This window comes from Diospyros lotus, chromosome 4, assembly GCF_014633365.1.
Source record: "Diospyros lotus cultivar Yz01 chromosome 4, ASM1463336v1, whole genome shotgun sequence".
Lineage (NCBI taxonomy): Eukaryota > Viridiplantae > Streptophyta > Magnoliopsida > Ericales > Ebenaceae > Diospyros > Diospyros lotus.
Genome location: NC_068341.1, coordinates 9,425,503 through 9,446,814, shown reverse-complemented (window position 1 = coordinate 9,446,814; position 21,312 = coordinate 9,425,503). Strand labels below are relative to the sequence as shown.

Here is a 21,312-nt window from a genome sequence, read left to right as displayed (position 1 = left end):
TAAAAATAAAATAGTATAATTCAACATATAACATTGAAAATAGAAAATAATCAGTTTAACAATGAATTATGCAATTAACCTATTTATAAAATAAATAAATTATCAAATTAATCTGTTTAGCAATGAATTATGAATTATGCAATCAAATTAACCTTTTTAGCAATGCAATTCATAATATTTTTTTTTATATTTTCTTGGACGATTCGATTTAAAACCTAACCTCCAACTGTACAAACCATGAACCGTGCGGTTTGTATAGCGTTCAAACCGTTTTCAATAGTAAAAATAAAAAATCGACCGATTTAGTTTGGTTTGGTCAATTTTCGCGGTGCATCAGTTTTTTTGAACACCTCTACTTAAGAATACAAAAATAAAACCCTTAGAGTATAGCTCGAATGATCAGATAAATAATATGTCAGTGTCAATTTAACGGGTTGTAAGTTCGATTCTCTATCTACACAAAGATCGAAGGGCTAGCCTGCTATGTATATTTTCTATCCTAATTGATAGCACGATCGCTAGAAGTTGTGAAAGGGTGATTATCTAAAAAAATACAAAAATGAAAATACAAATAAAATTACGAATATAAAAACAAATAAAGGGATCTCGTCTCTCTCTCTCTCTCTCTCTCTCTATATATATATATATATATAGAGGTTGGTTAATGCCATTCCCAAATAATAGTTGGGATTCTGACCGAGAAAAGATAACGTGGATGGCAGCCGAAACAGCACTGTTCTTAGCTTAGAGGTTGACACAGCCGAAGGGGCAAAAACCCAGCCCGAGGGGCCGTAGGTGAAGCCGGCGGAGAGCTTCCGGGGCGTGTGTGAATGCAGCGCTTGCCGGCAGACGAAAGGAATTTTCATGGCATTTTTACGGATCACCATGGAGCATCTACAGCGATTCCACACAACCGGGCGCTGTCCACGCTGTCTTCTTTCGTCAAATCCCCCGTTTCAGTTTCCTTTGTCGACCAAAACCCAATGCTCAGTGGTCGAGGAACAGGAGCTTCCCGAAGTTCAACACGAATCCCGCCTCCTGAACGAGCTCGCGGATCTGTTACCAATCCGACGACGCAGCACATCAGCCCAAATTGAAACTTCAGCGAACCAGAAGCGGCTTCAAAGTAAGGCGGTCGATGGGTTTCTAGCCCCGGAAGATAAGCTACGCGGCATCTTCCTTCAGAAACATATCGGAAAAGCCGCGACCGAGCAAGCCCTATCAGACGCCGGCGTCGAATTGCGCATCGACACCGTTGCCAAGGTAGTTAACAGAGGCAATTTAGGCGGCGAAGCTATGGTTACGTTCTTTTATTGGGCTATCAAGCAACCGAAAATTCATAAAGAAATTGATGCTTATCACATAATTCTTAAAGCATTGGGCAGAAGGAAGTTCTTTAATTTCATGATGGCGATTCTGCGTGATATGAAACGGGAAGGAATATCCCCTGTTTCAGACACACTGGCGATTGTAATGGACAGTTATATTAGGGCTCGACAGGTGTCGAAAGCGATCCAAGTGTTCGGACAGTTACAGGAGTTGGGGTCCAAATGCGATACAGAGTCTCTGAACGTGCTTTTATGGTGTTTGTGCAGAAGGTCCCACGTAGGTGCTGCAAATTCGTTTCTTAACAAAATGAAAGAGAAGATACCCTTCAACCGAATGTCATATAATATTGTTATTGGTGGGTGGTCCAGATTGGGAAGAATCGGTGAGATTGAGACGACCCTTAGAGCAATGATGGCGGATGAGTTTTATCCGGATTGTTTAACGTTCAGTTATCTTCTGGAGGGTTTAGGAAGAGCTGGTCAAATTGACGATGCAGTTGAGATTTTTGAAAATATGAAGGAGAGGGGATGTGTTCCAGACACTGGTGTTTACAATTCGATGATCTCTAATTTCATTTCGGTTGGTAATTTTGATGAAGGCATGAAATATTACGAGCATATGCTGAGGAATAACTGTGAACCAAATATGGATACTTACACCAGATTTATTGCAGCTTTAATCAAAGCTCGAAAAGTTGCAGATGCAATCGAAATGTTTGATGAGATGTTAGCCCGAGGGTTTGTTCCCACTCCCGGGACTATAACCTCTTTCATTGAACCGCTGTGTAGCTATGGTCCGCCACATGCAGCTCTGATGATCTATAAGAAAGCAAGGAAGGCTGGATGTCAAGTTTCGCTTAGTGCCTACAAATTGTTGCTAATGCGACTTTCAAAATTTGGTAAATGTGGCATGTTGTTGAATATATGGGATGAGATGCAAAAGTATGGATACTCTTCTGACTTGGAAGTGTATGAATATGTAATTAATGGCCTTTGTAATGTAGGGCAGCTTGAGAATGCCATACTCGTCATGGAAGAATCTCTACAAAAAGGTTTTTGTCCAAGCAATCTTATTTATAGCAAGTTGAATAACAAACTGTTATCTTCAAATAGAGTTGACATGGCTTACAAGCTTTTCTTGAAAGTTAAAGTTGCTCGTCATAGTGAGAAATCACGCAGACTTTGGCGTGCCAGAGGGTGGCATTTCTGATTGCAGTCTTTATCAGCTGGAAGTGCTATTACTTGATGGGTGCCTCTTTCTTACTTTCTAGCAAGAGGTCCAAACATGTCTGCTAAAGGAATAATCTTTCTGTAAGTCCAATGCTTTACATTCTTTGGATGCTCTAAAGCTTATAAATGTTGTTGCATCAATTATGTTTCATTTTTAAGCTTTCATGTTTATCAGCTGCAACTGCTGCAACTTTCTTCTGATAGTCTTTCTCAGTTAACTTTATATACAAACATGTCCCCTGGAGTTTAATACTGAATCATGCCAAACTCACATCCTATACTTATATGCATCTAGTATCAGACTTGCCAATGTCAAAAATACGAGTGCCTACTGGATATATGAAGGGCCTACAGAGAAATAGTCACTTAACTCGTTATAAACATGACAGGGTTGTTTACTTCAATACTCCATTGTTTTTCAGTTATTGGAGGAGTCCAGTAGTCCTGGTTAGCCTATCTAACTTGTGCTTTGAATGATTTTCTTTTGTCTATTTTGTTAAGTCATGAAGTCTAAGTTGTAGTGTTTCTAGTCAGTATTTGTCTTACATTGTGTCAGATTAACTGCAATTGCCTGAATGCAGTTACTTCCCTGAGGATTTATTGGCACGAGAAACTGTTCTATATTATTGCACATGCTGATAAACTTAAGAGTAGCGTGTTTCATAGTTACTTCCCTGGGAATGACAGGGTTGTTTTTTTTACTGTTTCATAGTTACTTCCCTGGGGTTCTCTGTTACAATTCTGAGTGCTTACTGGTTGCTTGGAGCCTGGATCGCATAATGCATGGGAAGAAAGAACTGACTTTAGCTTTTGAAGTACAAAAGATTGGTTTACATCCATTATAAGTTAATCATAAGAGGTTTTTGGTCCTGAGCCTTTTTATGGAATATTTGATTAGGTAATACATGATATTTATTTTTCTATTCCTGGACAAGGGAGCAACAGCTGAATAACTGCAAGAGGAGTCTTGATTAGTGCCTTGTGCTTGCAAAGAAGTCATTTTGCTAACTGTTTTAACATTTTTATTATTATTTAGTATTTACAGGTGTGGGTTCTGTGATCCTTGGGTCTCGGGGATACTAGGAGAACAAAATTAATGAATCCTGCAATAGCAACAACCCAATAAAGTAAACATCCTAGGAGATTTCGTTCTGGATCATGTGATCCTTTTGAGTACCTTGGGGAGTTGAACTCAATTTTGGATTAGATCTATAAAACGTGAAAGTGCTGATCATTTGTGGTTCCAATTTGGTTTTTTGTCCTTTGCAGCAATAAGATTGGGAGAGTTTATGGTGATTTGCACCATTCGCAGACCTTACTGAAACAATTGCATAAGACAACCAGTCATGGCCTTTTGCATGACTTGAATGCTAAATACCTGCTTTAATAATGAGTCTTGGGCTATTCTTGGCTCTCTTCCAATAAAGGGTACTTCATTTGTAGAGCCAAACCCCTTTGCTCACATTTTGCATCACTAGTTGCAAATGCTATTTCTTGACCTGAGAATTTAACGTTTATGACAAAATTGAATCCTGAATATTGTTGAGGTGCAGTGCAGCAGTGAAGACCTTCATCTCCCCAAATTATTTTAAGGGCATTATTTGTTGAAACGAATGACCCTCCATTGCCAGTTTTTCTTGTACTCTAGGGTTTTCATTGTCTTTCTGTATAATATAGAATGGTGCAGATATAAAAGGAACACAGCAAATATACCCCCCCCCCTTCCGGTGCGGCGGGGCGTATATGAGGTGTCTCAATTCTTGCATTATGAGCAGTTACAAAGGCGCTCTAAGACTGTCAGTTATGATGGCAGATGTGTTGTATTTTGTTGCAAAAGAGGTAGAGAGAACCAAAGAAAACTTGATGGGAAACTCTAGGCACGACATAGATATAATAATGGCTTTATGGAAGCTATGGTCAATAATAGATGACCTTATCCAGTGGTGATTAAAGCTTAGTGTTATATCTTGTATAATTCTAATGCCACATTTTTTTTTCTAATCTTATTTTTATTTTTCTCCAATTGATTGTGTTACCTTCTAGAGGTTTCAAGACAATGGACTTTTACAAAAAATGGGGCTGTTGAAACTGATGTATGTGAGTGAACAATTGTGAGAAAACTTGGTATATATTTTTCTAATCTTCACTAGGAATGGTTACAATATATATAGGAGAAAGAAATCAATCAAATCCCTATAACTAAGGAAAAAAGAAGGAATTTTAATTACATTAATTACTAATTTATATCAATCAATCAATCCCAACAATTAAGGTTGATTATAATCAATTTCATAAATTGTGGGATAATTGGGATTGATAATCAATCCCATAGATTGTGGGATCTAATTTCCAACACTCCCCTCCCCTTTAAGTTGGTGAATAGATGTCAATCATTTCCAGTTTGCCCACACAAGACTGAAAGCTTGGTTTGGATAGAGGTTTGGTAAGAATATCAACTTTCTGAGAAGTTGTGGGAACATAGGACAATAATATAGTTCCGTTATCTATTCCAGACTTGATGAAATGTCTATCAATTCTAATGTGCTTCATCTTGTCATGCTGAACTGGGTTGTGTACTACACTTATAGCGGATTTACTGTTGTTGTACAGTTTTATGAGACTGGTGATAATCATGTTTAAATCTGCCATAAGTCTTTGGATCCAAATGAGCTCACAAGTTCCTCGAGCCAATGCACGAAACTCGGCTTCTACACTGCTTCTTGCAACAACGGTTTGTTTTTTTAATTCTCCAAGTGACTAGATTTTCCCAAACTTTAGTGCAATACCCAATTGTAGATTTACTGTCATCTAGTGCTCCTGCCCAAATTGCATTTGAGTATCCTACTACATCCTTAGTACTTGTCTTTCTGAAGAGTAACCATTTTCCTAGACTTCTTTTTAAGTATCTCAGGATTTGAATTGCTGCATCCATAAGCCTCTTCGTGGGAGCATGCATGAATTGGCTGATCAAGCTCACGCTGAATGCGATGTCTGGCCTAGTTAAGGATAGATAAATCAATTTGCCAACTAGGTGTTGATAGGTCTCCTTGTCCACTGGAGGATCATCATTTGTAATCTTTTGTTTCCAATTCCTCTCTGGAGGTGTCGATGTAGGTCTACATCCCAGTTTTCCTGTTTCCTTCAACAGATCCAGAACATATTTTCTTTGTGAGATGAAAATTCCTCGTTTACTCCTAGCAAACTCCATTCCCAAGAAATACTTTAGAGTTCCAAGATCTTTCACTTCGAATTTTGACTGGAGTTTTTTCTTTAAATTCACAATCTCTGTAGTGTCATCACCTATGATAACCATATCATCTACATAGACAATTAGAACTACTTGCTTCCCATTATCACTTCTTTTGACAAATAAAGTGTGATATGCCTATCCTTGTTTATATCCAAGTTTCTTCATAACAGAGCTAAATCTAGTAAACCATGCTCTAGGAAACTATTTTAGACCATAAAGGGTTTTTTTCAATTTACATACCTTCCATGATCCGGCATGCATCTCAAATCCTGGAAGAACTCTCATGTAGACTTCCTCATTCAGTGCCATTCAAAAAAGCATTCTTAATATCCATTTGGTGTAATTCCCAATCCAAGTTTGCAGCTAGTGATAGCAATACTTGAATTGTATTTAGTTTTGCCACCGAAGCAAAGGTCTCTTCGTAGTCAACTCCATCGGTTTGGATATACCCTTGAGCCACCAATTGAGTCTTATATCTTTCTACAGTGCCGTCTGATATGTACTTCATTGTAAACACCCACTTGCTTCCAACAATCTTTTTTCCTTTGGGCAACTCCACCATCTCTTATGTTCCATTTTTTTTTAGAGCTTTCATTTCTTCCATTACCGCCATTTCCCACTGTGGATCTTGTAATGCTTTAAGAATGGTGCGGGGCACTTGAATCTCACTACTTTGGAAATAAAGGCCTTGTAACTTCTTGATAACTGAGAATATGTGAGATAGTTAGAAATTGGGTGCTTTGTACAAGCTCTTACCCCTTTTCTAACAACAATTGGAGATCCAAGTCATCTTCTTCTTTTACATCTTCTTCAACCACACTTGGTTCCTTTTCCACAGGAGGATCTATCACTGGTTCAGACTCATGGTTATGTTCAAGAGTGTGTAGCCTATGAGGGTAAACGCGCTTCAATGGTGGTCCAACATTGTGGGATGCTTCCCCTGGATTTGGGATCGGTTCGGTTTGAGTGTTTGGAGAGGAAGAGCTAGGAAAATCAAGGGCATGTAAGGTTACATGATGCAAGGGAAAAGCTTATTGCTCAGGGTTTGGTCTAACAAGTTCTCCTACGGCTATTGGATCCCAACTATGATCTCTTGATGAAGTCTCCCCCTGGACAGTAGCTTGGGGATAGAAGAATTGGTGTTCCACAAAGGAAACATCATAAGAAATCAGAAATCTTTTGGAGGGAGGATTATAGCACCTGTACCCTTTTTGAGAGCCTAGGAAAATATAGTTGTAGGCTTTGGGGTTAAGCTTATTGGGATTGGGTTGATTATTGTGAACAAAGGCAAGACACCTAAAAACCCGAAGTGGAAGAGAGTTATGAATGTGAGATGAAGGAAAGACAGAGAGTAAAGCACTAAGTGGAGTGCTAAACTTGAGAACTTTGGATGACAACCGATTGATAAGGTAGGCTAAAGTCAAAAGAGCCTCTCCCCAAAGAGCATGAGGGACGTGATTAGTGATCATGAGGGACCGGGCAACTTGGAGCAAGTGACGATTTTTGCGCTCGGCTACTCCATTTTGTTGAGGAGTATAAGAGTAAGAACTTTGGTGGAAGATACCCTGGTCTTGAAGATAGTGATTAAAGGCATGAGAAAAGTATTCTTTACCATTGTCAGTGCAAATGATCTTTATAAAAGACTGGAAAACATTTTTGATAAGCTGGTGAAATTGTTTGAAGATCATGGGAACCTCAAACTTATCTTTCCAAGTAGACCCAACAAACCCGAGTATGATTATCAATAAATGTGACAAATCACTGTTTGCCAGTGATGGTGGAAACTTGAGATGGACATCAGACATCACTATGCACAAGGTGGAATGGGTGTGATGGTGTATAAGGACGAGAGGGATGGGGAGAACGTGAATGTTTTGCTAGTACACAATGATCACAATGAAAGGAACTAGGGTCTTTATTAAGGAATAACTGGGGGTACAAAAACTTTAAATATGAAAAACTAGGATCTTCTAATTGTTGGTGCCAGAGAAGGACATCGAATTCAGAGATAGTGTGAAGACCCACAGGAACAGAAGGACTGAATAGACCACCATTGGACAAATAGTGTAGGCCATTGTGCTCTATAGCATTGCCAATCATCCTCACCAATGGTAAATCCTGAAATTAATAGTGGGAAGGAAAAAAAATTATAGAACAATGTAAATCAGTTGCTAATTTATGAACAAAGATTAAATTGCACTATAATTTTGGTACATAAAGAACAGATTTAAGTGGCAACCCAAACACCATGAGATCACCTTGGCTTGCGGCCTTACACAAGGGCCCATCTGCCATGGCAATACCAATGTCCTCTATACAAGGGTGAAAATTAAGGAGTCTAGCCAAAGAGCCACACATATGGTCAGTCGCTCTGGAATCCACAATCCAAACGTCTTGGAGACCTTTGTAGGATAAAAGGGAAACAAAAAAGCTGATTTTATCTTTGTGAGCCATAAGTGTAGTGGAACTAAAATCAGGTTCCTTAGTAGGATAGAGGAGTTTTTTCAGCACCGCCATTTGTTCGGTTGTGAATGGTAAGATGCTAGAGGAGGGAGAGGCAAGTGGGGCATCAACAACATCAGCTGTTTTTGTGCATCTTTGACTTATGGGTTTCCAGTCGGCAGGCTTTCCATTGAAGTCCCAACAAGTCTCCTTGGTATGATATGGTTTGTTGCAATGCTTACACCATAAACGATCTTTCTGAGGCCTGAGAGACTGCTGCCCAGAAGGTCCATTGGATTTTTTAGGACGATAAGTTGCTAATGCGAAGCCTTGGGTAGTAGAATCCATGTCGGGATCTTTGGAATGAGGCATCATAACACGTTTGCGACTTTCTTCACGGCAGACAATTGCAAAGGCCTCATTGACAATCGGCAGAGGTTTGGTGCCCAAAATACGGCCCCATACCTCATCTAAATCAGCATTGAGTCCCTGTAAAAAATCAAAGACACGGTCTTTCTCCTGCATAGCTAGAAACAGTTGATCATCCTTAGTACAATGCTAAGTAACAGTATGATATAGATCAAGCTCCTACCACAACTCAGAAATGGTATTAAAATATTCTGTGATAGACATACTTCCCTATTTTGTGGAGTGTAAGGTAGTCCGGACTTCAAACAATTGAGAGACGTTCTCCAAGTTGGAGTACATTTGGTGGACAACAATCCACACTTCTTGGGCATCGTTATAGAACAAATAACACCTTCCAATTTTGGGTTCCATGGATTGGATGAGTCAAGCCATTACCAGAGAATTTTTCGCTACCCATGTGCTGTATTTGGGAGATTGAGGGCTTGGGATTGGCGGAACACCAGTAAGATAGCTCATTTTCCCTTTACCAGTTATCATGAGCTTCACATATTGGTACCATTCCCGAAAATTGGTGCCATTGAGACGACGAACAGTCAAGGGGATGGGGTGCTGGTCAAGGTGGGACGTTTGCACAGTGGCAGTGCCAGGATTGAGGGAAGGAGGCGTCAGGACAGTGTTTTAATCAAATTGATGTGGGAAAGTTCTGTATATTGCAATACTATAACTGTACAAGGCTAGCTCCTATATACAAGTGTAGAGAAGCTATTCTAGGGATTCAGAAAAATAAGATCCTAAAATTACTCTTGTCTAAATGCTGATTGTTTGCTTGATCCACAATTTGCTCCTATCACATATCAATTACATATGAATGCAGATTTCCTTTCCTTTAACATGTTTTGTTCGGTGTGGGAGTCGAGGGTCAAAAACATAGAGGGTTCCGCTGGTGGAGAGTTGGTCGGTGAGGCCATGGTGGTCGTTGGATTAGTCGACACCACCGTCGTTGCTAGTGCAGGGGGTCGGTGTTTGGGTCAGTAGGTATCGCAAGCCGGAGGATGCTTCACAACTCTGATATCATGAACAATTGTGAGAAAATTTGGTATATATTTTTCTAATGAACAATTGTGAGAAAATTTGGTATATATTTTTCTAATCTTTACTAGGAATGGTTACAATATGTATAGGAGAAAGAAATCAATCAAATCCCTATAACTAAGGAAAAAAGAAGGAATTCTAATTACATCAATTACTAATTTACATCAATCAATCAATCCCAACAATTAAGATTGATTATAATCAATCCCATAGATTGTGGGATTTAATTTCCAACAGAAAGCCACACCTTGCAGGCCCATATTCATGACTTTGTGAAATATCTCCCTTTAAACAACTCAATGATTAGTAATGGAAGCAGCAATATGTATTGTAGGGGTTTCCAATATTTAGGACCTTTATAACTTCTAATCTAATGGAATCATCTTTTGTTTTGATATATTACTAACAGTTCACAGTGCTTAAGAATTTTAATAAAGTAACAAAGTTATTGATGTACAACAAGCAGAGGGAGGGAAGACAGTAACTCTCATCAATTTGTTATGGTGGTGAAGGGCTAATATCCTTTTTGTTTAGTCAATTAAATTGAAAAAAATAAAAGGCTAATTGAAGAGACCTAATACTATACCTCATTAGCTGAAAAACAATAATAAGATAAAGGCAACTGGGTTCCAGAATTGGGGTTGGGGTGAAGACCTAATAACCTCTCTTTTGGTCATGAATGAGATATTGGATAAAGGGGTACAATACTAAATCATGCAATGAAAATACATGCACAAAAGGGAGTAAACAAGAAGAATAGTAATTGAATAAAAATAGACCAAGTGGTGTAACAAAAATGAGCCGTATGTCTTGCGTTAACACAATGTTTGCAACTCCCCACTAATTGGGGTGGAACATGGGGGACCAACAACTAACATCATTTGCTTTTAGCAACTCAAAGTTCTACAAGCTACTCTAAATGACATGTGATACAATATTCACAAGTCTCTACACTACTAAAAAAAAATTGAATGAAGTAGTGTATGCAACAAATCATTCAACATCATGTATAATTGAACCAACAAATCATTCGACATGTGCTCTTGAAAATCACAAGTCATAGCAATTAACAACATCTTGTTAAATAATGAAATTGAAAAGGTTGTACTTACTGAAAAAAAAAAAAAAGAAATTGAAAAATTGTGCAAGCTAAGTGGCATGAATGAAAAAACATCATAATACAAACTTTCAACTCACAATAGTAATCGAAGAATAACTGATCAGCTAGATCCCAACTTGGACACGCTTGGATCACCTAACAATGAAGTATATAAACTAAATAAAAAATAAAGCACTAAAATAATGAATTGAGTATACAAATTCCTAAATAATCACTAAATGCCCTAAAACTAGTGTTCCTACCTATATTTGATTGAAAGGACAAAATGGGTGTGAAAAATAGAGTAGAAGGAGGGTTTGTTTGGCCATTGAATCAACATAATAACATAGGGTTTAATGGATCTTGATTTGGGTACAGGTTAACAGGCTAGATGGGTTATCGAGTTGGGTGCCAATGGATTGAGTCCTAGGTGGGCTGATTGGTGCAATTGTACTGGGTTAGATATATTTAGCTTGAATTGGGCTTATCCCGGATAGGGATAAATTGTCACAGGTTTATCTCAAACCAATTCTAGAACAAGATATACGTGTTCCCAAATTAGGATGTAACATTCTTAACCAAAATTAGAGTTTTTCTGACCCTTGGTTGCCATTCCATGCCTGCAAAGCGCTTGTGTAGGTGAGAGAAGAGGTATGTGAAGCATGTGTATGGAATGTTGGCCTTTTTGGCAATGGTTGCTGATTATCAAGTGGTCAAAGCTGCCAAGCTGGGGCAACATTGTTGTAGGGTGTGTCAAGAGGGAGGGTGTGCGACATTGAGGTCTCAGATGAAGGAGAGGTTAAGGTTTCACAAAGAAGGGTTTTGAGGTGGAGTTTTACAAAGATGGGGGTTTTAGTGGTTCAATTTCACAACAAAGGTGTAGTTGAGAGGAAAACATCTTGACATATAGGTCTTTGATGTTATGGTCCATTGTAGGGTATGAGACTTGTCCCACATTGGAAGTTCAAGCTCATGGTGTGGGATTTATAACCTCTTGGACACCCTCCCCTTATCAGCTACCTTTTAAGAGTGAGTTCTACCCGAGGGTTGTAACAGTGGTATTAGAGCCGACCCCATGGTTCCCAATGCAAGCGAGTGGCGATGGAGGTGACGCCGACATTGCAGTGTTTGCTTGGGACTAGCAGTGGCTAGTGCACAGCCTGCCGTTGTGGGCGCTGGGTTGCGGAGTGTGGTGGTATGTTATGGTCCCTTACAGGGTATGAGACTTGTCCCATATTGGTAGTTCAGACTCCTGGTGTGAGGTTTATAACCTCTTGGGCACCCTCCCCTTAACAACTAGCTTTTGAGGGTAAGTTTTACCCGAGGGTTGTAACATTTGATAGGGTTTCTCACAAAAGGGGATTAGGGTTTTGTTTCATCAAGCATAAAGGTTTGGGAAGGAAGCAATCAAGTAACCCTAAAATATTAAAAAGCTAAAAAAAAAGAGATCAAGTGAGAGAGTTTGACATAATCATAATGAGCAAACGTATGTACTTGAAGGCTCAAATCAGCAATCCCAAACATCCAAAGCCAAGATTGATCACCCCAAAACCTTGGAAAAGGTTTTATTTCTCAACTGAATTTGGGTTGCTGCAGACAGTATTAAATCTGTGGTAGACTTGGGAGTGCTTGATTTCAGTTTTCTTCCTTACATATTTGGGAGTGAGTTTTTTGATTGATGAATGCACCTGTGCTAGTGGCTGTTGCAGCCACAATTGGAAACATCTTGCAAGGATGGGATAATGCTACTCTTGCAAGTACGTCCCCATTATAGTACTCAGTTTTGCAATTTTGGGTCCAATTGTGGAAGTCACAGTGGACTAGTATTTGGCTTAATAGATTGTAATTGGATTTCCCCATTCTCTATTTTCCCAATTAGTAGTCAGTATAATGGTCCATAAAACCAATTGGATTTTTCTAGATTCCAGTTTGATTCCCTGAGTCCAACATTGGAATGTAATCTTCTATCCTCTTTTGTTTATCTATTGGTTATCTTTCCTTCCCTGGAAGATACAGAGAAGAAAGCCACTTCTCTACTTTTTACTGAGGATCATAGATCCATATTCTAGAATATTAATGACTGCATTATTTTTCTTACCACGGCAGGAGCTATAGTGTACATAAAAATGGAATTCAACTGGAAATTACTATAGAAGGCTTTGGACCCATATCAGATTGGGGTTGGCGCTCTACGCTAACAATGCTGTCAAATTTCTATTTTATCAGTGGCTTGATAATGTTGTGGTCTCCCAATGTCTATGTTCTGCTTATAGCAAGGCTATTGGATGGGCTTGAAATTGGTTTAGCTGTTACCCTAGCCCCTTCTACATACCTGGGACTACCCCGTAAGATATAAGGGGGTTGTTGAATACTCTTCTTTTTCTTTATACAGTTTGCAGGTTCTGGTGGAATGTTATTGGCATATTACATGGTTTTTGTGATGTCATTGATGGACTCACCTAGCTGGAGGTGATGCTTGGGGTTCTTTCTCTTCCATATCTTATTTATTTTGCATTAACAGTGTTATATTTACCTGAATCTCCATAGTGGCTTGTGAGTAAAGGAAGGATGCGAGGAACACAAATATTTTGTAAAGATTTGTAAGTTTGGGTGTATTGGGGGTTTCAATTTGAAAGTCTGCAAACCTTGTTTTGCCTAAAGTATCCTTCCTTTACTCGCAAGCCACCGTGAAGATTTTAGTAAATATAGTACCCCTAATGCAAAATAAATAAGAGATGAAAAAGAACGAACCCGAAGCATCAATATCCAGCTAGGCAAGTCCATTATTGACATCCCAAAAACCATGCAATAAGCCAAAAACATTTCACTGGAAGGTCCAAAACCTGCAAAGTGTGGAAGAATATTCCATGACCCCTTATATCTAATGTGGTAGTCATAGATATGTTGAACGGGACTAGGGTAACAGCTAAACCAATTCCAAACACATCTAACAGCTTTTCTATAAGCAGAATATAGACATTTGGAGACTACAACACTATCAAATCACTAATAAAATAGAAATTTGATGACATTATTAGCATAGGGTGTCAGCCCAACCAATCCGGTATGGGTCTAGAGTACATTGTGATTAAGTGTGGCTCCAATAAGTGAAATGGCTATAACAATGCCTTCTATAGTAGTTTCCAAGTTGAATTCCTCCTTTTATGTACACTATAGCTCCTGTCATAGTAAGAAAAATAATGAAGTCATTGATATTCTAGAATATGGAACTATGGTGGTAGGTAGCAAGTAGTAAAGTGGCTTTTTTCTGTGTCTTCCAGGGAAGGAAAGCTAACCAAGAGATGAAAAATGAGCAGAGAAGATTAAGTTCTGATGTTGGAATCATGGAATCAAACTGGACTGTAGAAAAATCCTATTGGTTTTGGGCACCATCATACAGATTACTAATTGGGAAAACAGAGAACGAGAAAATCCAATCACAAACTACTAAGTGAAATACAAATCCACACTCACTTTCGGAAGAGGTTCTAAAATTGCGAAATTGAGTATCAGAAGGGGGAATTACCTGCAACAGTAGGCATTCTACCATGCTTCAAGATGTTACCAATTGTGGCAGCAATAGTCACAAGCACAGGCACATTCATCTTTTCAACAAACTCACTTGCAAATCTGCAAGAAAGAAAAACCGAAATCAACCACTCCCAGCTCTACCATAGATCTGGTATTGTTTATGGCAACCCAAAATTTGTTGAGAAGCGAAATTCTTTTCTGGGTTTTGCATCATTGAATTGTAGGGTTTCTTAAAGATTCACTGAAAATTGAAAGAGTGGGAGAGATACAAATGCAATAGGGAGAAGGGGGGGGGGGGGGGGGGGGGGTAGATAGCAAAAATCGAAAGGAGATAGTGTGTGCACAAATGAGTTAACACAGTCGAGGAACGGTTTTATAACCCTTTCCTTTGATTTTTTTCTCTCTTGGGCCTCATGTTGGGCCCATTACTCGTAACGTATGGCCTGCTTCATTGGGCCTTTTGCTTTAATTTTGGTTGGTCTGTCCAACTTCAGTCTAGCCCAGTAGCCCCTTCGTGATGGTTTAACCAGGCATAACAACCATATTCATGATGAAATTGGCGATGATTTATGTGTCTCTACATTTGTTTGCTTGTTCTTAGGTCTGTCTTCTTTTCCTTCTTGCATTTTGTTTGAAAAAAGTAAGGAATAATATACATTTAGGGAGAGTTCTTTTTTTTTTTCCCCCTTGCAAAGTGTGGTATTTATTCAAGGGGTGTACTTGAATAGTATTGGCATGGACAATGCTAGTTCATTGTATTTATCATTCTTTTATCACACAATTGTATCCATTATAACCATAATTTTATTTTTGGGTATGATCAAACTCCAACCTGTATCGTATATTATTGTTACACTTTGATATTGGGTTTCTTTCCTGTTTGATTTTGCCATTGGTTTTTATGTGTTCATTTTCATTTACTGTTTTTAGAATTTTGTGTTAGTACTTAGTTTTCATTTTCAGTTAGAGAATTGAAAATTGAGCCTGCCATCTGATTTTTTTTTTTGTTAGTTGTCATCTGTTAAAAAAAAAAAAACACAAAACATCATCTGATTTTTATGTTTCTGTTCAAATTTTCAGCATGATGTATTATTAAACATATGTATATTATTCATTATAAAGATAAAATACACTAACCTTCCCTCCCCCGAGGTAAGACTAAATTCAGGGGACCAGCCCTTTGTTTTGATAAATTACACTTGGTACCTCTAAGGTTTAAAAAGTTGTAACAATGTGCCTTGACCATTAATAATCAATCGTTAAATTTTGGAAAATATCCAAACTGCACTCACACTCTCTCCCTTATATCTCTAATTCTCTATATCCGATCTCTTTTTTGTTTGAAAAGCACCTTTTCTTTCGTTGATAACGATAACTATCTCACTCTCGCTCTCCTTCCCTTTCTTTCTGTATCAGTTTCACATAGTGATGTTGCTAGGTTTTTGAACTCCAGCCATGAGCTTGGGTTTGTCATATCTAGGGCTCTCTTTCTATATATATTGGTTCTCCTTCCATTTCTCAAAAACAAAAAAAATGATGGTGCCTGCTCGTGATCCCTGTGATTGTTGACCACCATTGGTGTTGAAAGTGAGCCCTTCATTGATGAAGCCATCAATGGTGGCTGATCACCATCAATTTTTTTTTGTCTTGTTCTTTATTTTTTTTAAATTTCTTTGTAGTTAGAGGAGAGAGAGAGGGGGAGGAAACGGGAAGAGAAAAATGCAGGGATAAAATGGTTAAGTTACTCCATTTTCTAATGGTTAATAGAAATGATGCCCTCTGAATTTAGCCTTACCTCAAGAGAGGTTAGTGTAATTTACCCTAATTATAATTTATATATATATATATATTGTATAATTGTTAGGAAAACCTAATAGTGAAACTAAATTCTATCATTCTCACATAGGATCAAAATCAAAGATACATAGATTTAACGTGGTTCAACCATGTTCATATGTCCATGGTATACATAATAATAATAATAAGTACAAAATAGATAACCTATGGGTAAATTGCACCCACACCCCCTGTGGTGTGACCCATTTTCAAGGACACCCTGTACTTTAAAATTGGTCCTAAAAGCCCCTATGCTTTCAATTCTTTTCACACCCACCCCCTCCATCAGATTTAACAACTAACACCATCAATTTTGATTCAGAATGATGTAGTTTTGATTTAATATCTTTAATTAATGATCTAAAATTAAAGTTAACTGAAGATAAAATCATAAAATCAAAAACAAATCCAGGAAGAAGAAGATTTGCTGGCCGAAAACTGTTTCTGGTTGGCAGACTCTCCTTCTTCTTTGCTGGCCGGATGCATTATCTTCTCTTCCCTGATCTGGGACGAAGGGTTTATTGAATGCAAGGAATGATGGCTGTGTTTGATTTGGAACAAACCCAGATCGTTCCATGTGACTCTTCTTCTTCTTCATTGGCTGGAAGGCATTGCCTGCCAGCAACTCTTCTTCTTTTTCTTCTTCCCTAATCTGGAACTAATGGTTCAGTTCAATTTGGAACAAACCCATTTCAGGGAATAAGAAGAAGAAGAAGAAGTCACCAGCTGGCTGGAATTTGAAGAAGAAGCACAGGGGCTTGGCCAATGGCCAATTTTATTTGTATTGGATTTAGGGTGTGTTTGAAAAGAATTAAAAGCACAGGGGCTTTTAGGGCCAATTTTGAAGTGTAGGAAGCGTCTTTGAAAATGGGTTAATCCACAGGGGGTATGTATGCAATTTACCCATAAACTATCTCATCTCAACCCCATAAATCCAATACATCCAAACTCACAATCTCACATGCACCCTATGTATTGCACCCAGCCACAATCTAATAATCAGATTTGTGATCCTATTTATAGAGAGACCAAGATAGGTCAAGTAATTGTGTTATTTAAATATAATATATTACCAATATAATTGTAAAAATACTCAAATCTGTTTCTGAGTAAAAATGGCAAAAGGAATTGAAACAAACATAGGTGTTTCTGCTTTTTCTAGCTCGTCCATTTTTTGTGAAAACGACATCTAACAGTGTTGCTATTTTTTTTGAAAAAATAAAAACAACAATAAAAAACTAAAAACTGCAATAAAATCAAACAAGGCCTCATGTTATATTGTTCTTCTGTTTTAGTATTTATCATGTGGATGGTGGCTCCCAGTCCCTGATGAAAATGATGATGTTTTTAGAATCATGGCATACGTGCACTCATATGTACATGTGCTTAAATATTCCCAAAAGGGCGTCCTAATAAATTAAATTAGGAATTAGAATTTAACAGAAAAACTTTCATATCAAACATAACAGCAACACTTTTGAGTAGGCTTAACAAATCCTGACTTACTAATCGTGTTTGCTAGGAAGAAAGGAATATTCAAGGAGTTTCTCCTTAAATTTTTTATCAATATTGCTTTAATTCTTATTGTTACTACATGCGGTGCAGATGATCCCTCTGTGTAGGCTATAGATTGTTATTCTATAGCAGTCTAAATGTTCAAACAATCCTAGACGTTAATTACATACAGAATACATGCACAGCATCTATGTCTTAACAAAGGAAAAATCAACCGCATGAGCTTCTTCACTACTTGCAGGTGGGTGACGATGATCATGAGCAAGATGAATTTCAAGTCTGCTGCCATGACTGGAACCTTCTGTTTCTGAGAGCTCGGCCTCAGATGGGCACGATAATGGAGTAGTGGGAGCACTCTCGAGCTGATCAGTCTCGCTGGGCCTATGCTTGTGGAGCAAATGCAAGGGGGATGTACCCCGGCTGGGTGTATTCTCGCCGTCCCAGACGGATCCGGCATTAGAACTGCCATCTGCCCCGCCTGCTCTTCGCTGCTTGTTTCGATCCTTGGCTGCCTTCTGCCATTTCTTTAGCGCCTTGGCTGTCTGCTCCTCGAATATAGCCTGCTTCATATGAGATCCCATCTGTATACAACAAAGAAGCACTAAGAACACGCTGGAGGAAATGGCAACAACACATCAAGTCTTAAAATCTCAGTATATTGGGTCAACTACGTTATACTTACTGTTGTGACCAAGGCGTAGAGCGGGAAGGTGATGTAGCTGCACAGGAACTGAAGGGCGACTGCTAGCAGAACTCTTGATATGCTCACGATCAAGTTTTCATGGAGGCACGATTCCCTCCCGTACTCGTACTGCATTTTAATGTGCAGATCAACAGAATTATGTAAGTTTTGACGGCAGAATTATGTTGGTGTTAATTATCTGCTAATAATTACCAATGTCCATAAGAACAACGCCATCTGGAATGCGTTCTGCAGGAAAGACAGAGCAACTGTGAGACGCCATGCAAATGCTTGAAACAAGCTTTTACTGAGAAAGATGAAATTTATGTAACTAGCCTGGAAGACAGTGAAGTGTATTAAGACGAGGATCCACTGGGGCCGATTGAACCAGAAGTAGCTGTTACTTGGCTCCACAACTGGAGCTCCTCTGATTACAGAAGTTCGATCTTCGATTTGTTGGGCCATCTCCATGATTACAAGTTCCAGTTTGGTGCCCACTAACAAAATTATCTAAAAAGACGGCGAATCATGTGTCAGATTATTAGTAGAATTCGATGTTAATTGTCGATAATTATATGAGCTTGCAGGTGTCTTGTCTTACAATGAGTGGCACCAAAGAGATCAAGCCAAGCGTGTACCATCCTGTAACGGTACTTCTAAGTTATAATTACAAGACGAAGATAACTAAACATCCAAACTATTATGAACCCATCAATCATTATACATTATACGTTGAGTTGGTGCACGCGATTTATGGGTTATCAAGATAGTGATTGTGGGTTTTTATAGATATGATTAAATAAACCGTGATTGTAGTGAATAAGGAGGAGATTTGCTTACTGTAAACATTCATAAGCAGTAAGCAGACGGCGAAAATCCAGAGTGGGATGCTGCAAAGTTAAATCAAATGAAAGATTGTTAGCAGATCACGGGTGTCCCAATTTGTAGATATAACATGCAACTGAGTTTGTTAATTTGATGCTGGTACGTGTAAAGAGGAGAGAGATTCATACTTTATTCCGACCACCACCTTGAAGTCATCTTCCATGGATCTCTTGATGTATTTATGGAAATCAAATTTGCTATTTGGAGCAAAATGTTTCTGTAATAAGCTTGAACGAATTAGTCACTTCACCTTATAGAATCCATCCAATTTTACTATCTAGGAGAAAATTAGAATAATCTACTTACATTAATGAATCCATGACGCATGGTCATGTAATCTATCTTTGACACAGACCCAAAAAACAGTCTGAAAAATGCCACCTATAACAAATTTTATATAATAAGATAGAAATATTGAAGAGTTAAAATTTATATAACCAATTCCAGACAATGAGATATAGACTTGATATCTTTTCTTTTTATTTAATTTTTTGGTTTACAGATATGAAAATAATTTGTGATGATCTTACAATCCATCTAATCCCAGGAGCTCTGGAGAATCCTGCATGGCGTCTCACAAATGAAGTTTGACGAACAAACCGGAACCTTGCAGGATCTGTGGTACAGCTTTGACCATTTAGACAGCAACATTAATTAATTAATTAATTAATATATGAACGGTTTAATAATGCTAATAAAATGAATGATCACCATTGGTGAACTGATATTCCAGCGAGGACGTTTCCGCCTCCCAAGCCTTCCACTTCTTCATCTGGTGAACGTAAAACGAAGTTTGGTGCATAACTATGAATGATGATATGGATATTTGTTAAATTAAATTAATTTATGCACTTACTTTGGCCTGAGCTAAAGCAATGGTGATGACGCTATACAGGACATGGAAGATGGCGAGGACGAAGATAAATATATGCAGCTCGTGCACCGCTGAGTATGAAATCAGCGACATTTTCCCCTAATTTTCAATTCATTAATAAAGAATTGAAGATGAGAACACAAATAAGGGAACAAATAACCCACGGTCAAGCAGAAGCAGCCAACACCAAAATAAATTAACTTACATGATTGGCACAATAATCCTTTCCGTAGGCTGATGGCTCCGCCAGAAGGCGACGCCGTATCATACTCCGAGCGTAGGAAAGCAGTTTCCTCCTTTGATCACCGCCGACGTCTTCGTCGTCGCCGCCTTCTTCTTCTTCTTCTTCTTCCTTCTTCCCGCAAGGAACCATTCTGTTGCCCAGTTTCACAGGAATGCATATGCTCGTGATGTAATCCATGCCCACAGTCAGTAGAAGGGATACGAAACCCAGAATCATCAGCTCTGCAAATTAATAAACCGGCGAAATTTAAAGATATAGTTGAGGTAGTTAATTAAACTCACAACATCAAGACAAGCAATCCATGGTTGGTTAACAACGGGCGAAATACCAGCTTTAATCTTCTCCAAGGCTTCGGACATGGACTTGTTCCTGCGTTTCTGGAACCACTGCCAATCAAAGCAATACGAAATTCGTGGTCTTGAGTCTCGTGTTTCCTCTTTAACAATATGAACGGATCCAGAACAGAAAAAACGTACCTTTCCGAGAGAGTGAATGCCATGTTCGATGAGAATGGAAATGATCACAAACACAGCGCAGACAAGCGCGATAGCCCAAGTGGCAGTTTCTTCAAGTGACTTTCCTTTCGATTTACCAGCCATAATTGAAGTTTGGATCGATCAAGAACCAGCGCTGCTGCTGGTGCTGGGTTGAATCGCCTTTGGAAGAGAGAATTAATTAATGGAAGACAAGGGAAGGGGAAGAATATGAAGCCGCGGGATTAGGAGTAGTAAACGAGGGAAATCGCAAAGCGATATACCCTTGTCGTTTATGCTGCTGCCGCTGCCGCTGCCGCTTCTGCTTGTTGTGGCAGGTAATGAGGTTGTCCACCCAATACAACAATGTCCACTAGCAAGACAGAGAGAGAGAGAGAGAGAGAGAGAGAGAGAGAGAGAGAAGAGGATGATATGAAATTCAGCCGGCCGGCTAGCTGTAGC

The 21,312-nt window shown here is 38.7% G+C and overlaps 2 protein-coding genes across 3 annotated transcripts; one reads left to right on the top strand and one right to left on the bottom strand.

The window, feature by feature from the left end:
* Positions 1 to 696: 696 nt before the first annotated feature.
* Positions 697 to 19,300, top strand: LOC127800318 (putative pentatricopeptide repeat-containing protein At5g43820). Its single transcript, XM_052334866.1, has 3 exons — positions 697 to 2,639; positions 17,934 to 18,535; positions 18,630 to 19,300. Exon 1 carries the CDS (start codon positions 865 to 867, stop codon positions 2,536 to 2,538), a length of 1,674 nt encoding a protein of 557 aa, XP_052190826.1. The 5' UTR covers positions 697 to 864; the 3' UTR covers positions 2,539 to 2,639; positions 17,934 to 18,535; positions 18,630 to 19,300.
* Positions 17,722 to 21,264, bottom strand: LOC127800317 (MLO protein homolog 1-like). Of its 2 annotated transcripts, XM_052334865.1 has the most exons (14): positions 20,854 to 21,262; positions 20,706 to 20,763; positions 20,339 to 20,598; positions 20,116 to 20,232; positions 19,971 to 20,031; positions 19,790 to 19,875; positions 19,566 to 19,640; positions 19,388 to 19,476; positions 19,215 to 19,264; positions 18,976 to 19,016; positions 18,711 to 18,884; positions 18,588 to 18,623; positions 18,375 to 18,503; positions 17,722 to 18,273 (listed from the first exon to the last, which is right to left on the bottom strand). In XM_052334865.1, exons 1-14 carry the CDS (start codon positions 20,974 to 20,976, stop codon positions 17,881 to 17,883), a joined length of 1,692 nt encoding a protein of 563 aa, XP_052190825.1. In that variant the 5' UTR covers positions 20,977 to 21,262; the 3' UTR covers positions 17,722 to 17,880. The 2 variants fall into 2 exon arrangements, with proteins under 2 accessions (XP_052190825.1, XP_052190824.1); XM_052334864.1 differs by having other exon boundaries at positions 18,588 to 18,884; positions 20,854 to 21,264.
* Positions 21,265 to 21,312: the final 48 nt, after the last annotated feature.

Excerpts from the sequence above, each read along its gene's own strand:
- LOC127800318 (XM_052334866.1), top strand. The coding sequence starts at position 865 with ATGGCATTTTTACGGATCACCATGGAGCATCTACAGCGATTCCACACA.
- LOC127800317 (XM_052334864.1), bottom strand. The coding sequence starts at position 20,976 with ATGGCTGGTAAATCGAAAGGAAAGTCACTTGAAGAAACTGCCACTTGG. Across the intron at positions 20,233-20,338 it reads AGGATTATTGTGCCAATCAT|GGGAAAATGTCGCTGATTTC; the intron begins GTAAGTTAATTT and ends ATTGAAAATTAG. Across the intron at positions 18,885-18,975 it reads TCTCTTTGGTGCCACTCATT|ATAATTTTGTTAGTGGGCAC; the intron begins GTAAGACAAGAC and ends CCGTCTTTTTAG.